Consider the following 17759-nt stretch of genomic DNA (forward strand, 5'->3'; position numbering starts at 1 on the left):
AGTTTAATTTCTCTTGGGCAAATGGCTAAGAGTAGAATGACTGGGTCATATAATAGGATTTTGTTTATTTTTTAAAGAAATTGTCAAACCATTTCCAACATATTTCTTCAGTTTTACATTCCCATCAGCAATACATCAAAGTTCCAATTGCTTCATATCCTCACTAAAGCCTGGTATGGAGAGTTAATTTCAAATGTTCTAAATGTTTCATTTTGCATTTCCTTAATGATTAGGGATGCGCATATTTTAATGTGCTTGTGTGCCACCCATACATTTTTGTTGAAGTGTCTATTTACATTGTTTTGACTATTTTTATTTGTTTTCTTATTATTCAGTATATATCCTTTATCAAATATGAGATTTGCAAACAAATTATCTTTCTGTGGCTTGTCTTTTCATTCTCTCAAGAGTGTCTTTTAGAAAGCGGAAATTCTTAATTTTGATATAATTAATTCTTTGGTGTTGCATATAAGGAATTATCGTATACTCCAAGGTCAGAAAGATCTTGCATGTTTTCTTCTAGATTTATAGTTTTAGGTTTTCATTTATGTTAATGACCCATTTTGAGTTAATTTCTGTATGTTGATATATGGTGTAAGATATGAATTAAAGTTCATTCTTTCACACATGGATATTCAAATATAGTTGACCCTTGAACAACCTGAGGGTTAGGAGCACTGCCCCCTGCACAGTCAAAAATCTGCATATAACTTTTGACTGCCCCAAAACTTAACTACCAATAGCCTGATGTTAACTGGAAGCCTTACCAATAATATAAATGATCAATCAACACATGTTTTATATGTTATGTATTTTATACTTTATTCTCACACTAAAGTAAACTAGAGATTCAGAATCATCAAAGTTATGTCTCGAAGATTTTATGTTATGTTTCTGAAGAAAAAAATGTTCACAGGCTTGCTCTTATTTACATCTTAATTACAATACCTTGGTTGTTCAAAATAAGTCTTTTTGTTAGAGAAATGCTCCTCAAAGAGGATTAAAATATATTTTGATGATATATCCCAGTTGAATAGAAATCTCACCATGCATACAATTCCAGGTGTATGCTATCTGGGTAGCTTGAGATGTCGTCAATAATTAAATTCTGAAAAAAACCACAATTATGAGCTGCCAGGACCCAAATTAAAATGATGAAATCAATTATTTTCAGAATGAAAATTATTAATTCTCACACACTGGATGTTATTTTCTCAAGTAGCAAAAGCACATGGAAGTTTTACAGGTAGTCTAAAGGAAGCCTTTTATGAGTTCTTTCTAATAAACACTTTTAAAGCTTCAGAATAGAGTTCAATATGCAGTCACCTAGATTGCCCAAGTGCAGGTGACAAATGAGAAATTTTGAGGGCAGTTGAGCATTGCAAAACCTCACAATGGATTGACATAAGGTTATTTATTACAGTTGCTTTTGAAATGATATAAGTCAAACATTCAATATGTCCAGGGGCTTCCAAGTTCACTCTTTGACCCTCTCTAATGTAAGATTTTCAGGTCTAATGCTAATCGCTCTATTTCTAGAATACAATGATTTCCTTCTGGTATGGCTTTGAATGCATGTAATTATGGGATGAAGATATATAGGATATAAATGCTCTAGTTTTTCAGACAGATACCTAAGAAGACTGATGAAGGACTTCATATTGGAATGTTTTACAATTCTTCACTGTATTATATTTGCATATCATGAGACAAAGTCTTGGTATTTCTAATAATTTCCACAAAGTTTTTTTTATATTTTTCAAGGAGATTCTGACTTTTTATATATGGATATAGGTAGTAATAACTTCATTAAGTATGCTAACGATAAATAAGAGTTTACATGTTTTGGGTTAGTCTTCCTGGGGGGGGGATGAGAAAAGAAAATTAAAATTCCTGAGTAGCATTCAGTCAATGCTCCTATCATTTTATTTTTCCATTATATAGATAAACATTTATCAAAAATAATTGAATATAACATGTTATAAAGTAAACATAATTAAAGCTACAAAATGCCTACATTACTCATTCTGACAGATTGTTATTTTTCAAAGATGGATACAAAAATATCTTTTATCCTAAATGTTCTTCTAGAAACTTGCCACTCCACCATCAAACAGTGGAGTCTGTGTTCTCTCTTCCTAAATCTGGGTGGGAGCAGGGGCTTTGCAACTGCCTCCGATAACAGAGTACAGCAGAAATGATGCCATAGGAATTCCAATGTTAGGTTAGAAAAGTATTGTGCACTTTTACCTGCTTCATTCTTGGATTCTTCAGCACCACTTCAGCAATCTGATTTCCCTGAGGCTGCTATACTGCAAGGAAGCCCAAACTACTCCACATGAAGAAATCTGAAATCTATATGAAGAGCCATCCTGCCAGTCTCCAGCTCTTTCAGCCATCTATTGTTCCATCACCTAAACACCTAGCTAAATTTTGACTGCAAACACATGAGGAACCTGCAGCCAGAAATGCTCAGTCCAGCCCTTCCTGAATTTCCAACCCATGGATACTGTACAGTGTAAAAAATGTAATTGATATTGTTCAAGTCACTAAGGTTTGGAATGATTTGTTACATAGAAATAGATAATCAGAATATTCATTCCTTTGATTTATTTTAAAACAGTGATATATGAAAGAGATAGCATTTTTTGCTGTCATTAGTTATTAACACTGTGGTATTTCTCTGAGGAGCAGTTGACTATAGAAAGAAATAATGAGCAGCAGGTTACTTTTGAAAGGGAAACAGCTTAGAAAAATTCTGGATGAAACATATATAATGTATTTGGTCAACCAGGGTGCAATATGAGGACAAGTGCAAGATGACGAGATGTACTACAGGCAAAGATAAACTTTATCTTCTGAATCAATGCATTATTAAAGTGTAAGTCAGAGTTATGCCAACTGTGGCATTTGCAAAAGGTGTAAGGACACCCAGGGCACAGTTAAAATCTGCCTTCTTTATAGCACAGGGAAGAAATCAGAACAATATAAGAAAAATTGTATTTTTTCTCTCATTTAACTAAAAACATTTAAAATCAATTTTGCTACTTAAATTGGAATGATATATTTCCTAATCTTTGTTTTTAAAGTATTGTTTTCCTTGATGTTAGAGTTATTTCATGTAGAGACTATCTTAATATAATTTTGATTGCACTCAGTTACTGTTTGTTGAATTTTAAAATTTATATATACTTTTGTGAGAAAAGAATATATATTTATATGCTTTTATAAGCAAAATGTATATAATTTTGTTGGCTACTATCGTTCCCTTTTTGTTTTCATTTATTTGCTTTGAGATCAGATAATGTGTGGTGTGAACAAGGTTGAGAGTCATTACTTCTTAGTTATAAAATGTTGCTAAGTTTGGGAATGTACAAGTCTATCCCTAAAGACTTTGGTTGCTCAGTTTGTGTCCTTTTCAACTAAATATCCTTTTGTCCCAGAGAATTGCAGTATGTCAATAATGGTACTCAAGGTGATGGTGATAATATTATTTTCTGCATTGTTACCCTTTCTATAATATGAGCTTAAGTCAACAATAAATTGTATATAAACATTACTCAGGATAGTCTACCTTCTTGTTATCTGAAGGCATAGAAAGGAAAATAGAAGAACATCACTGAGTTATTACAGTAACTCTACATAGTGCCATTAAGCTATAAAGTTATAAAAGAAAGTAAATTTATCTGACCTATGAAGTCAGATCATTCATTTTATTGACACTACAGAAAGGGATTGCCAAGTTGATTTATAAGTACAGTGGGCACCACCAAATTAACTTACTGCCTTCCAGCAACAGGTTGTCAGGCTTACACAGAAGACCATGTGCACTGGGATGGCCTCATGTGTGACATAGTGCTCTAGCCAACATGGCAGAGCAGGTAGCAGTGACTTTAGCACAGCTCATCAAATCCTTTAATTGCAATAGAAATGTCACATTCATATTCATAAAGAAAAATATATATATTTTTTATGTTTCTATCTTTTATAAGTCAGGATAGTCCCTTCCTAAGCTAGTCCCATTCTGAACCACTAGCTTAAAGCAGAAACACACTAATCACTGTTCTCAAAATAATTTTAATAAAGAAATAGAGAATTTTTTGAGATAGGATTAGATCATAACCTAAAACTACTGAAATACTGATTGAATTTTATTTTTAACATAATTTCCCCTGAATTAGCAATAATTATGCTATTAAAACCTGAGAAAATGAAAAATGTATAAAATTACCCCATTCAGTTTCTGTTATTGACATGAAGAGAAATCCAGATATCTAAAAGAACTGGATTTGACACTTTTAGAAGCGAGGTGAATCTGATGAGGGGGTGTTAGGGTGTGATAACAAACCTTCCTTCCCCAGACTTTCACATCTGTATTCCTCATAAAATATCAGTATATAAAAGTTGAGGTAAATGAGCTATACTCCAAGATAAGCACAGAACATTTTCCTATATAGGGAGTCACCAGGTTACCAGTGAAGAGACATGTATGAAAACCAGGGTTCAAGAATGGATCTCTGAATTTATCGCTTCCTTATTCATCTTGTGGTGGGAGGTAAATAACAAATCCTACAGCTCCCCTCTTTCTGGTCTTGGAAGAGGTTGAATACCACCCTATCTAAGTAGTATAGCAGGTTAAAAATCACGGTCTGATAGTTTTTCTAATCAATTTTTATAATATATCATACTTTTAATTGAACTTATATAAGAAAGGCCTTATTTTCCTTTTAAAAGTCTTAATATTTTCTGTTCACATAAGCATAATGATAACAATAAATAGAAATAAATACATTATATGTTAAAAAAAGGAAGATAGTAGGAAGGGAAAAATGAAGAGGGGGAAATCGGAGGGGGAGACAAACCATGAGAGACTATGGACTTTGAGAAACAAACTGAGGGTTCTAGAGGGGAGGGGGGTGGGGGGATGGATTAGCCCAGTGATGGGTATTAAAGAGGGCATGTATTGAATGGAGCACTGGGTGTTATATGCAAACAATGAATCATGGAACACTACATCAAAAACTAATGATATAATGTATGGTGATTAATGTAACATAATAAAATAAAATAAAATAAAATAAAATAAAATAAAATAAAATAAAACAAATGTATATTATAAATATATAAACATACATTATAAAATACAAATAAAATATATAAATATATAAAAAAGAAATAAATAGCCTTTTATCCCCATGAAACATTTATGGAGTATTTGCATTTTACAAAGTACTTGCTTGTTAATTGATTAGTTTCTTGTTTAAGCAAGCAAACAACCTAGAAAGGATAATGTCATTACTCAGCAACTAAATGAAGTAGCTGTAAACATATCATCAATTTCAAGTTAATAGTCTTTCCAAGTTGTTCCAATGAGAGGGCGAAATGGAAACAAGAGAGGAAACAAGCTACTTGACTGATCTAAAGGACATAACACCACTAAAAGAGAACTGAAACTTGTTAAAATAAAATAGTATTGATAAGCATGTGCTTCATCACTTCAGCTTTACTAAAGTTCTGATTTCCAGCTATTTTTCTTTGTGTCACTTATTTATCCTCAAAATGACAATATTCTATTTGCAATGGGTTTTATTAGTGTTATTGAGTTCTGTTATTAATAGCATCGTGGTAGCAACTGAATTAGTATTGTTACCTTGGAAACTACTCTTGTAACCAATTTTGTCGAGAGTTATTTTGAGAGTTACCTGTTCATATGACATGTCATATATGTTTGTATTAGGATAAGTAGAAACTTGATCAAATTAAAGCAATAAGACTTTGCTCATGTCCCCATGATCAAGCCCACCTTTTTCATGTATTCTTGCATTGTACTTAACTCCTTTCAGCTTCAGTTTTGCAATTGTAAAATAATGATAAAAATAACTGTACCTTCTGGTTGTTTTTAATTATATGAAATAATAAATGGAAGGTACCTAGTAAATACTGAGTAAATATTAATTTTTATTTTTGTTGTTACTGTTGTTAGTGTTTTTCCTTATACCTAATTGATTCAGCCACCTGTCCATTTGGAGGATATTGTAGTAAGTCTGGAAAATGTTGGTAATAATTACCTAGGGTCAAGTTAGTTATATTTAAGGTCATACTGAATATTTAGTGCTCTTTGTTTCTGGTAGTAAATACTTAAGTATGTAAGATCAAATTCCTGTAGTATATAACTGACTAAATTTGCCATCAGAGACTATCAATTGAAAGTTATAAAAACATTAATTATAATTTAAAAGGTTATATATTAACAAAGAATATATGTTTCTGCTACAAAAGCTTAAAAATGTAAAATACTTTGTGCTATGGGTGCAATTATTTAAAGCTACATGTGAATATAGTTTTTCTTTTTAGAGAGAGAAAGAGAGAATTGGGGAGGGCAGAGGAAGAGAGAGAGAATTTTAAGCAGGCTCCACAAACGGTGTGGAGCCCAACCTGGGGCTCAATCCCATGACCCTGAGATCATGATCTGAGCTAAAATCAAGAGTCAGACGCTTAACCAACTGAGCCACCCAGGCAAATTTAAACTGGAATATATAAAAACATGATTCAGGGAAAGAAGCAAGATGGAGGAGGAGTAGGGGACCCCATTTCAACCAGTCCCCTGAATTTAGCTGGATATGTACCAATGCATTCTGAACACCCAGGAAATCAGCCTGAGATGTAAGAATATATATCCGGATCTCTACAAGCAGTAAAACACCGCCTGTCCTGAGGTAGGAAGGGTGGAGTTGTGAATCTGTGGGGAGATATGGGAAGATAAACAGAAGGGGGAGGGAGCATCCATAAGCTGCCTCCTGGAAAGTGATATAACACCAGAGTGCAAGAGCGTCCTGCCCCGGGGACCAGGCAAAAACTCACAGAGCAGTAGTAGGCAGGAAAGAGCTCTAGAGCAACACTCAAACAGGATCCAGGAGCTGTGGCCCCTCATGGTTTTAGAAGCACAAAGGGCAGTGACACGCCCGGGTCTGTGGGACAGCCTCTGAGAGAGTCACCGTGGGCACGCACCACTGGAGGCAGTGGTTTTCAGCAGCGCATACAGAAACAGACACTATGTGTCCTGGAGGGTTTAGTGAAGAGAACAAACTGTGATTTCTCTGCTCTGGGACAGAGGTTTGGTTGCGGCCAATTTTGCTCTGACCATCTGAAGAGGCTCAGAAAGCAGCCAGAGAACAAAAACTCAAAAACCTGGTTTCCAGAGCCCAGACCCCCAACAGGGGGCAGGGCAACTCTGCCCAACCGGGGATACCTGAGAAACAGTGCAGCAAACCACGCCCCCAGAAGACAGGCTGGAAGAACAAGAGGACAACAACCCAATGGTTCCCATAAACCTGTAAAATCCCAACAACCAGGGGAAAATAGTATGTTGAGCTTTGGTCGTTCCTTCCCTTACAACTTGTTTATTTTCCAGTACAACTCTTTTTCTTTTTATTCTTTCTCTTATGTGTCTTCTCTGTTTTTTTTCTTTTTACCGTTTTCTCATTTCAGCTAGATGTTTAATATATCAACTTATATTTCATAGTAACATCGTAGCTTGTACGGTTTCACCCCATATTTTTTTACAGATATATGCTTCAATGTAGTCCTTTATTCTCTATTCAATATTACCTTCGTATGTGTATATATGAAGGTATATATATATATAAATTTTACATTACCTGTAATTTTGGGAAGTAGTGTCCTCTAACAAACAGAACAAAATGCACCCAGGAACAACTGAAATACCCTACGTTGTCCACACAGAGAGATTATAGTCCCCCTTCCCCTCACCACGTTTTTTTTTAATTTTTAATTTTTAACTTTTCTTTTTAGTTTTAAACCTTTTATTATTATGTTTCACTTTGGTTTTGTTTTTTTTTTTTGGCAGTGGCTTCCGACTGCTCCAGATTTTCCTAGGGTGCATCTTGCCTGGGTCATGGTTGATATTTTGGACTCTGTACATTCTCTCAACCATATCTCAACAGAATGACTAGGAGGAGGAACTCCCAAAAAAGAAAAGAACCATACCCAATGGTCTTTGCCTCAGACCTAATGGATATGGATATAAACAAGATGTCAGAGATAGACTTCAGGGTAACAATTATGAAGTCAGTAGCTAGGCTTGAGAAAACCATTAGTGGCAATATAGAATCTTTAGGGGCAGAAATGAGAGCTAATCAAGTCAAACTTAAAAATGCTATGAATGAGATGCAGTCTAAACTGGGTACTGTAAGGGCCAAGGTAAATGAGGCAGAAGAATGAACTGGTGATCTAGAAGATAAGCTGATAGAAAGGAAGGAAGCCAAGGAGGACAGGGATAAAGAGTGAGAAGCCCATGACATCAGACTTAGATAGATCAATGATGTCATGAAATGTTCCAATGTCAGAATTATTGAGATCCCTGAGGTGGTGATGAGAGAGAGAGGACTAGAAGGTATATTTGATCAAATCATAGCTGAGAACTTCCCTAATCTGGGGAAGGAAACAAGCATTCGTGCCCAAGAGACAGAGAGGGCCCCTCCCAAGATCAATAAAAATAGACCAACACCCCAGCATATAATAGTAAAACTTGAAAATCTTAGAGCCAAGGAAGCTATCCTGAGAGAAGTTAGCGGGAAGAGATTTCTTACATACAGAAGAAGGAAGATCAGAATAATGTCAGATCTATCCACAGAGACCTGACAAGCCAGAAAGGGCTGGAAAGACATATTCAGGGTAAACTAAATGAGAAAAACATGTGGCCAAGAATATTTTATCTAGCAAGGCTGTCATTCAGAATGGATTGAAAGACAAAGAGCTTGGAGGACCAGCAAAAACTGAAAGAATATGTGACCACCAAGCCAGCCCTGCAAGAAATATTAAGGGGGACTCTATAAAAGAAGAAAGAACCCAAGAGCAATATAGATGAGAAAGTAACAGAGGCAATCTATAGAAACAGGGACTTTGCAGGCAATGTGTAAATTTATATCTTTCAATAGTTACCCTCAATGTGAGTGACCTAAATATATCCATGAAATAGCACAGAGTTGCAGATTGGATGAAAAGACAGGAACCATCCATGTGCTGTCTACAAGAGACTCATTTTGAATCTAAAGGCACCTTCAAACTGAAAGTGAGGGGATGGAGAACAATTTATCATATCAACAGATCTCAAAAGAAAGCTGGGGTAGAAATTCTCACATCAGACAAAATAGATTTTAAACAAAAGACTATAGTAAGAGATGTAGACAGACACTATCATACTTAAAGGGTCTATCCAACAAGAAGATCTAACAATTGTAAATATCTATGTCCCCAACATGGGAGCAGCCAACTACATAAGCCAGCTGTTAACCAAAATAAAGAATCATATTGATAATAATACATTAATAGTGGGAGACCTCAACCCTCCACTCTCAGCAATGGACAGATCATCTAAGCAGAAGATCAACAAAGAAACAAGAGCTTTGAAAGACACATTGGCCCAGATGGACTTTGGAGATATATACAGAACATTCCACCCTAAAACAGTAGAATACTCATTCTTCTCAAGTGCACATGGAACTTCCTCCAGAATAGACCACATCCTGGGTCACAAATCAGGTCTCAACCAATACCAAAAGACTGAGATTATTCCCTACATGTGATCAGACTACAATGTTTTGAAACTGAAACTCAATCACAAGAAATAATTGGCAGAAATTCAAACACTTGGAAGCTAAAGACCACTCTGCTCAAGAATGTTTTGGTCAACCAGGAAATCAAAGAAGAACTTAAACAGTTCATGGAAACCAATAAGAATGAAAGCACATCGGTCCAAAACATATGGGATACTGCAAAGGTGTTCCTAAGGGGAAATACATAGCCATCCAACCCTCTCAGTAAAGTAGAAAAATTCCGACGGCACAAGCTAACCTTACACCTAAATCAGCTGGAGAAAGAACAGCAAATAAAACCAAAACCAAGCAGGGGAAGAGAAACAATAAAGATCTGAGCAGTGATCAATTAAATGGAAACCAGAAAATCGGTAGACCAGATCAATGAAACTAGAAGCTCGTTCTTTGAAAGAATTAATAAGATCGATAAACCTCTGGCCAGACTTACCCAAAAGAAAAGAGAAATGCCCCAAATTAATAAAATAATGAATGAAAAGGGAGAGGTCATGACTAACACCAAGGAAATAGAAACAATTATTAGACATTATTACCAGGAATATGCCAAATGGATGCCTTCCCAGAAACTTATAAATTACCAAGACTGAAACAGGAAGAAATAGACAATCTGAGGAGACCAGCAACTAGTAACGAAATTGAAGCAGTAATCAAAAACCTCCCAAAAAACAAGAGTCCAGGGCCAGATAGCTTCCCAGGGGAATTCTACCAAACATTTAAGGAAGAAATAATACCTATTCTACCGAAGCTATTTCAAAAAATAGAAATAGAAGGAAAACTTCCAAACTCATTCTATGAGGCCAGTATTATTACCCTGATCCCAGAACCAGGCAAAGACCCCATCAAAAAGAAGAATTACAGACCAATGTCCCTGATGAACATGGATGTCAAAATACTCAACAAGATCCTAGCGAATAGGATCCAACAGTACATTAAAAGGATTATCCATCATGACCAGTAGGATTTATTCCTGGCATGCAAGATTGGTTCAACATTCGGAAATCAATCAATGTGATAGAACACGTTAAAAGAACCATAGGATCCTCTCAGTTGATGCAGAAAAAGCATTTGACAAAATACAGCATCCTTTCCTGTATAAAAATCTTCAGAGTGTAGGGATAGAGGGACATTCCTCAATATCATAACAACCATCTATAGAAAGCCAGTTATGTCACCTGCTCCTGAAAGTAATTGTCTTATGAAGTAGAGATCCTATAGTGACCAGGGACTGGTGCTTCAGTGATTGTCTCCATTATATGCTGTGTGCAGTCAGCTATTGTGTTCTGACTGCTCCATCTTCCAAGCTAGTTGTTTACAGAGGCTCTCCTTGCCTGTATTGGGCAGTGTTTGGTCCCTGGCCTGAATGTGGCAAGTTTTAGCTAAGTGTGCTCTGATCCGTTTGTGAAATGAAACCTGTCACCACCTGCACCAGAATTGAAGTCCTGCAAAACACTCTGGATGGAAGATGTGCTACGTTTAGTGGTTTGTGCTGGTCTGGGTGAGGGGCCTGATGCACTGTGACTGAGGTAAGCTTGACTGTAAAGGACAGTTCCAAGTGAGCGCATGGGTGAAGGGCTGTAAGCAAGTTTGGCAGCCAGTGTTGGCACGTGTTGTTTCCTACAGGTAGCTCAATGTTTATACTGAGGAGTGGGAAAGGGAAATGATGCCATCCAGCTCCTTTATTCCCAGGGAGGCATTCTGTGAATACTGCCTCCCAGAGATGCACTCCTAAAAGAGCCAATACTCTCCCCACTATGTGCCCAAGGCACTCTTCGGATTGCTGTTTACATGCTATCGTTCCCCAGCTTGTTTACCTGCCTTCTCTCCAGAAGCAGCACAGTGCCCCCTGGGCTATATCTCAGCCAAGTCCACTGACCTTTAAGACTAGTCTTTGGGGTAACTGCCTGGCTCAGTGGACCATGTGACTATTGATCTCGGGTTTGAGGTTCAAGCCCCATGTTGGGTATAGAGCTTACTTAAAAATAAATAAATAAATAAATAATTTTAAAAATAACCAATAAATATAGTTTAAATAAATATAAAATGAAATGAAATAAAACGAAATAAAATAAAAATAAAATAAGCTCCAGATGTTAATCCCCACTGATTACATGAACTCACAAAATTCAGCCCCTCTCATTTTCCAAACCAGTGGCTCTGGGAAAATATTTTTTTCCATTCCCCTGTGTGCTCTTCTCTCTTTTGCCCTTCTCTGCAAGCAGGGATCCCTCCTTCTATAGCATCCTTGATCTGTTTGTTTCCTAAACCATGTCTCTGCACTTCCTACCCTCTTCAGTGTGACCTCTTCTCTCCTTTTATTTGTGGAGTTTGTTCTGTCAGTCTCCAGATCAATTTCTAGAGTATTTAGGATGATTTGCATTGTTGTATTTGTTTTGTTAATATTTTGTTAAGAACTTTTAAGATACTCTTATCTATATTCAGGAGGGATATTGGCTTATATTTCTTTTTTTTTTTTCTGGTGTCTTTATCTGGTTTTGGTATAAGGGTGATACTGGCCTCCTAGAATAAATCTGGAAATTTTTCTTCCTATTCTATTTGATGATTTGATAGTGATCTAGTTGAGTTTGTGGGACAAGGCAATCCTAGGCTCCTCCTACTCTGCCACCACCTTCATGCTTCCCCCCAATTTTTTAAATGCATTGTTGTATTTGTTTTGTTAATATTTTGTTAAGAACTTTTAAGATACTCTCATCTATATTCACTGTCACTACCCAGTGAGTTAAATAATCTATTCCAAAGCAAAATAAGAAGCTCTCAAGACACAAGAAAAGTCCTCACACTGTATCTGTAGGACCATGTCCCTGAAGGATATCTATGGAACATATGTAGAAGGAAGATAAAAGTGTTTCCTTGTAGGTGATAATGCTAAATTAGAGTTCTTAGTGTGACTTAATTTTCTTATAGCTTTATTAACATTAAACTGAATGTTTGATAAGGAAAACTGGTTAGTATAGAAGAAATGGCATTCACAATTGCTGTAGGTCTACCCTTATGAATTTACTAAATCATAATCTCCCAAAAGTAATGTATGAGAATAATTCTTCACTAAAGACAAGATGTGACTACATCTCTTCAGAAACATGCCCTTCAAATTAGTTTCATTTGGACATATCCTTTTAAAAATATCTCAAAAATTTTGAGAGTTTGAGAAATTCCATGTTCAAACTCCTAAATTATACATTTAGGAGAATTTTTGATGAAAGAACTTCCAAACATTTCTGCATTATTGAATAGGATAAGGGATGAATAAGTATCTTGGATACACCAGTAAAATGGGCACTTTAACATATGTTCACTCAAATATTCTCATTGCCTCCCTCTTCACGTAGCTTTGGAGCAAATGATCACATGAATGACAGGACTCTGGATGAAGATGGGCCAATGACAGAAAATGGCCTTTACTTCCTTTGCTACTATAGCTACTCTTTCTGACACCCACTAGCTTAGTTTGAAAGAAACCACTTTATAAATTCACCTCAGGCAAATAAAAAGAAATAAAAATATACACCTTTGAGAACTTCAGTCAGTTCTGTTTCTGCCATCTTCAGTTTAGCACTTTGGTGAACATATTCTTTAATAAACATAGACATTTGTGCAAACCCTGAGGGCAATTTAGATGTAGGCTTAGCCAAAGGGTGAAGGATTTTGAAGAAAAATGTCTCCATGGAAATTTTCAGTTTAGAGGTAAGGGAATCAGCTTGTGTTTAAACAAGATTTTAAAAAATATTTACCAGGTTTAAAAAATTGTACTTCTCTCTTTTAGTTGAATATAAACATCACTTACACTAATTTATTCAATCACAGATGGTTTTGTGTTGAAATGTGTTTTCCCCTTAACTAGCTACTAGCCAGCTGAATACCAACTGGTTAAAGAATGAATTAAGAATTAAATTGAACGTGAATGCCATATTTTACAATTTATATTTTAAAAACCTAAACAGGTGAGGTTCAGGAGTTCAAGAGATAAATTTAACTTTTTATGTAAACATTTGCAATAAATCCAAACTTGATGAATATTCTGACACTTAATATATTTAAAGTTTAAAGCTTCTTGAATTTAGTATCCAAAATAACCTTCAAACATATACATAAATGAAATGAGCCAAAAATAAAAGGCATCAAAGGACAGATCTAATCTCCATGGTATATGTTAACTATATTATATCAAACAAGGTATACAATGTGGATAGGCTCATGAAAACTGCTTGATGACAGGTCTGGAGCACCATCATATTTGACAGAAGTAAATTTTTTATTCTTCCAGAAACATATTATGACATTAAATACATTCAATGTAACTACTAAGATATTTTAAGACAAGTATTTTGAGATAAATATTTGTTTTATGATTTAAAGTTTATCTTTTTTCTTTTTTAAAAGAGGTACTCTGAACATGATTGCCTGGGTTCAAACCATGGATCTTCTACTTGTGAGCTCTGTAAACCTAGGCAAGTCACTTAAGCTCTGTACTATTTTGTTTGTTTGTTTGTTTGTTTGTTTTTAACTGTAAAAGAACTTATAGGGTCATTGTTAGGACTAAATGTGTACATAGGTATACATATATGTGTGTATATATGTATATGCATATACACACAGTGCTTGAAACAAAGTACATTATTAGTAAATAATTTTTATTGTACTTACTTTGGTATAAAAAGATAGTGGAAAAAATAACCAAGTGTTCACAGTTGTCCCTTTCTTACTCTCTGCTTTGCCTTGACCAAACTGTAGTCAGGTATCTCTCCTTCCTACAAGCCCTTTACCCCCTTGTTGCCCCTAAGCAATAAGCAAGCACTAATAAAGTGGAAAATGTCTCCTTTTCAGGGTCTCCTGGGAATCATCTGACTACAGTGATACACTTTTTTTTTGGAAAACCCCACAGTTCATTTATCTTGCTTGTCCAGTTTCTTCTTAAAATGTTCTGCTTAGGTCTGCTTGCCCTTAACAACAACAACAACAACAACAACAACAAAAATCCATTTTTCTGTTGGATTTTTTGAAATCTTGTAGATTTCTGAGATCAGAGTCTTCTACCTATTCTGAATAAAGTGTCTCCCTAAATCCAGATTTGCTTTCATTTGACAAAAACAAAGATCTTTCAATGAAAATCACACTTTCCAGGGCACCTGGGTGGCTCAGTTGGTTAAGCGACTGCCTTCGGCTCAGGTCATGATCCTGGAGTCCCGGGATCGAGTCCCGCATCGGGATCCCTGCTCAGCGGGGAGTCTGCTTCTCCCTCTGACCCTCCCCCCTCTCCTGTGCTCTCTCTCTCTCATTCTCTCTCTCAAATAAATAAATAAAATCTTTAAAAAAAAGAAAATCACACTTTCCATTGCTCCTTATATTGTGATTATATTGTTTTAATATCTACTATTGAAATATTTTATGTTAAAATTTAATCCCCCTGTTGTCTTGTAAACAGGAAAATGAGTTCACCCCAGAATTCTGTATGCAGAGTTCTAATGTTTTTTTAAAACCAAGACATTTTCCTTCTTGTAGGATATCTACACTAGATAAAACTTACCAATATTTCTGTTCTTCAAAATTTCAACTTTTAAATAACTGAATAGGTCAATTTCTAAAGTTGACAATGTTAGAATACTTAAAATCTGTAGAGCTTCTCTCTCTCTCTCCATCTCTCTTATTCACTTTATATATATGGCTAATGACATTTTACTACCCTTGCTTCCCTCCTTTTAATTTGAGAACTCTTCTATGATCTTTTGCCTCCTGGGAGGAGCTCACTCTTAAAAAGAAATCACTCAAAAGCCACAGCAATAATTAGTTTAGACGGGCATTTGAAAACTGTCAGATATGTATATTCATTGAAAATTCTCTAGTGATGTTATTTTAATTTATCTCTCAAACATTAGTAAAATTTATTTTGAAATTCTAGACAGGATTTATTTCAGGTAATTCTCACACTTGATAAAGACATCCAAGGCTAACGTCATTTCTGACATAGCCTAGAGCACCTTTTGGCAAGTTCCTTTTCAAACATAAAATTTGGTCCTTTAAACTAGAATAGGATAAATTCATCTTAAATATTATACTCCCATTTAACCTAGCATAGAGTTATGGTAACATTTTGTTATGATATGGACAGCTTTTAATACTTGCTGAATTAAATTCCAAAATATCTTCCATCAGAAGCTCAAGGGAGGGGCACCTGGGTGGCTCAGTCCATTAAACGTCTACTTTCAGCTCAGGTCATGTTTCCGGGGTCCTGTGATCAAGCCCTACATTGGGCTTTTCTTCATCTACTTCACCTTCTCCTTTCTGCTTGGGCTCTCTCTCTATCTCTGTCTCTCTCAAATAAATAACTAAAATCTTAAAAAAATAAAAAAAAAGAATTTCAAGGAAAACCCATTTCTTTCAACCCCAAAACATGGTGAGGAAACCATTGCATAAATTCTAGGAAAGAAATGTCAGTGAACAGCTGAAAAACCTTATTTTAGTGGTGGTGTAGCTTAACTAATGAGGTAATTAAAATTTAACAATATGCATGAGTTTATTTTTTAATAATAGAAAATATTTTTTTCTAGAATGATAGAACTATTCATATATATATGAGTAGAACCTAAAATTTTCACCTTGAAATGTGACATCCTAAAACTCTGAATATCAATTTGCTGTTTAATCATGTTTAATTTAGTTATGGTACTTTCCTCGTGATCCTATCAGGCATCATCATGCTTCATATTCACTAACTTTTGCTGTGAAAGCCAAATTGTGAATTGACACCAAAATTGTCCCTTTTATTGATAAAATTAACCATAAAATTACTGTATTAACAGAATATTCACAAAGTGATGCTTTCAGCAGTATGTTGTTTTGGCACAGTGGGAAAAGATAAGTGTTGGTGAAAAATAAAATAAGTAATAAAATAAAATAAAACAAAAGAAAAAGGCCTGAAAATTGCATCCAGGACTGTGTAAGTGATACAAAATGTGGAGACAGCTCAGCTTGAAACTCTTTTAAGGCAGAATCACTGCATATGTCATCTTAAATACTTACAGTTTTAAGGCCATGGAGTAAATACTGTGGCTTCAGAAATTTAAGAAAAAAAATAGTACAATATATTTTGAAATCAATTTTCTTTGAAATTTACAATCTTACCTTTTCTGCTTTTTTCCCCTCAAATTTCCACTGATTTAGGATAAAATGGAGGCAAAGGAAAACAAAAAAAACAAAAATAGAAACAAAAATCAGCTCTAATTTGTTATTGCAAATACATTTTTTAATGTCAATATTCTGAGTCCAAAAGTAAATAATTTTGTTCTACTGAAACTATTTTCAACTGCTGCATTCTTCAGTGGTTTTGTAAAGGGGTATAATAGCATCATAAATCTCATGTACCAATATGAAGAGCCGAAGCAAAAATCTTGGATCAACATAAAAATTTCAGTTATATGCTTAGCCCACATAGGCTTTGGCCAAGAAAAAGCATCCTTCCAATTAGATATTCTCTTATTTATATTGCTTATTTTTCATCAATTTTTAATGATGAAACAAAACAAAACAAAAAAAACAACAAACTTTATCCATATCTAAGAATATAACATTAAAATACTATTCTCTACTTTGCAACATCACAATAGATCTTTTTTATGTTTGCTCCATTAAAATTTACTTGCAGTAACACAACAGATTTTAGTTAGATGTTTATCATTCATCAATCACTGAGCAATCCAAAAGCATTAAAATTCTTAGGGAGCCAAGTGAAGATATGAAAATGTTAATTACATCTATCTTTGTAAATTAGTGAATTATTGAAAAATTAATGACTTAATCAATATTTAAGACTAGTCATCATTTTGAGGTGAGCTCTTCCTCACCACTGCAATGAAAAAAGACAACTTCAGAATGTGCTTATTTCCCTAAATTTTATATTTTAATTAAAAACGTTGTCTGTGCTGTGCTACTTTTGCCTTTATTTGAGAATTTCTATTGAGAAAAGCTTAAAATAGATCAACTGGGGAATATTTAAAAGGTTAGTCTTTGCATTAATCCACACTGATGTGGGAAACAAAGGCAGAAGAAAAATTATCAAATTTCCTTGCTACCTACAGCCCACGGACAAGTCCTTGAAACCGGCAGAGTGACATT

At 35.0% G+C, this 17759-nt stretch overlaps 1 protein-coding gene across 1 annotated transcript in view; it reads right to left on the bottom strand.

The window, feature by feature from the left end:
- PCDH11X (protocadherin 11 X-linked) overlaps positions 1-17759 on the bottom strand; it is a 570208-nt gene that overhangs the window by 311296 nt on the left and 241153 nt on the right. Inside the window, 1 exon segment of the mRNA XM_028101529.2 lies at positions 16770-16799. Within this exon segment, the coding sequence (XP_027957330.2) occupies positions 16770-16799 (30 nt within the window).

This window comes from Eumetopias jubatus, unplaced genomic scaffold (genome assembly GCF_037043125.1).
Source record: "Eumetopias jubatus isolate StellerSeaLion01/CBP00866 unplaced genomic scaffold, mEumJub1_p1.0 scaffold_11, whole genome shotgun sequence".
NCBI lineage: Eukaryota > Metazoa > Chordata > Mammalia > Carnivora > Otariidae > Eumetopias > Eumetopias jubatus.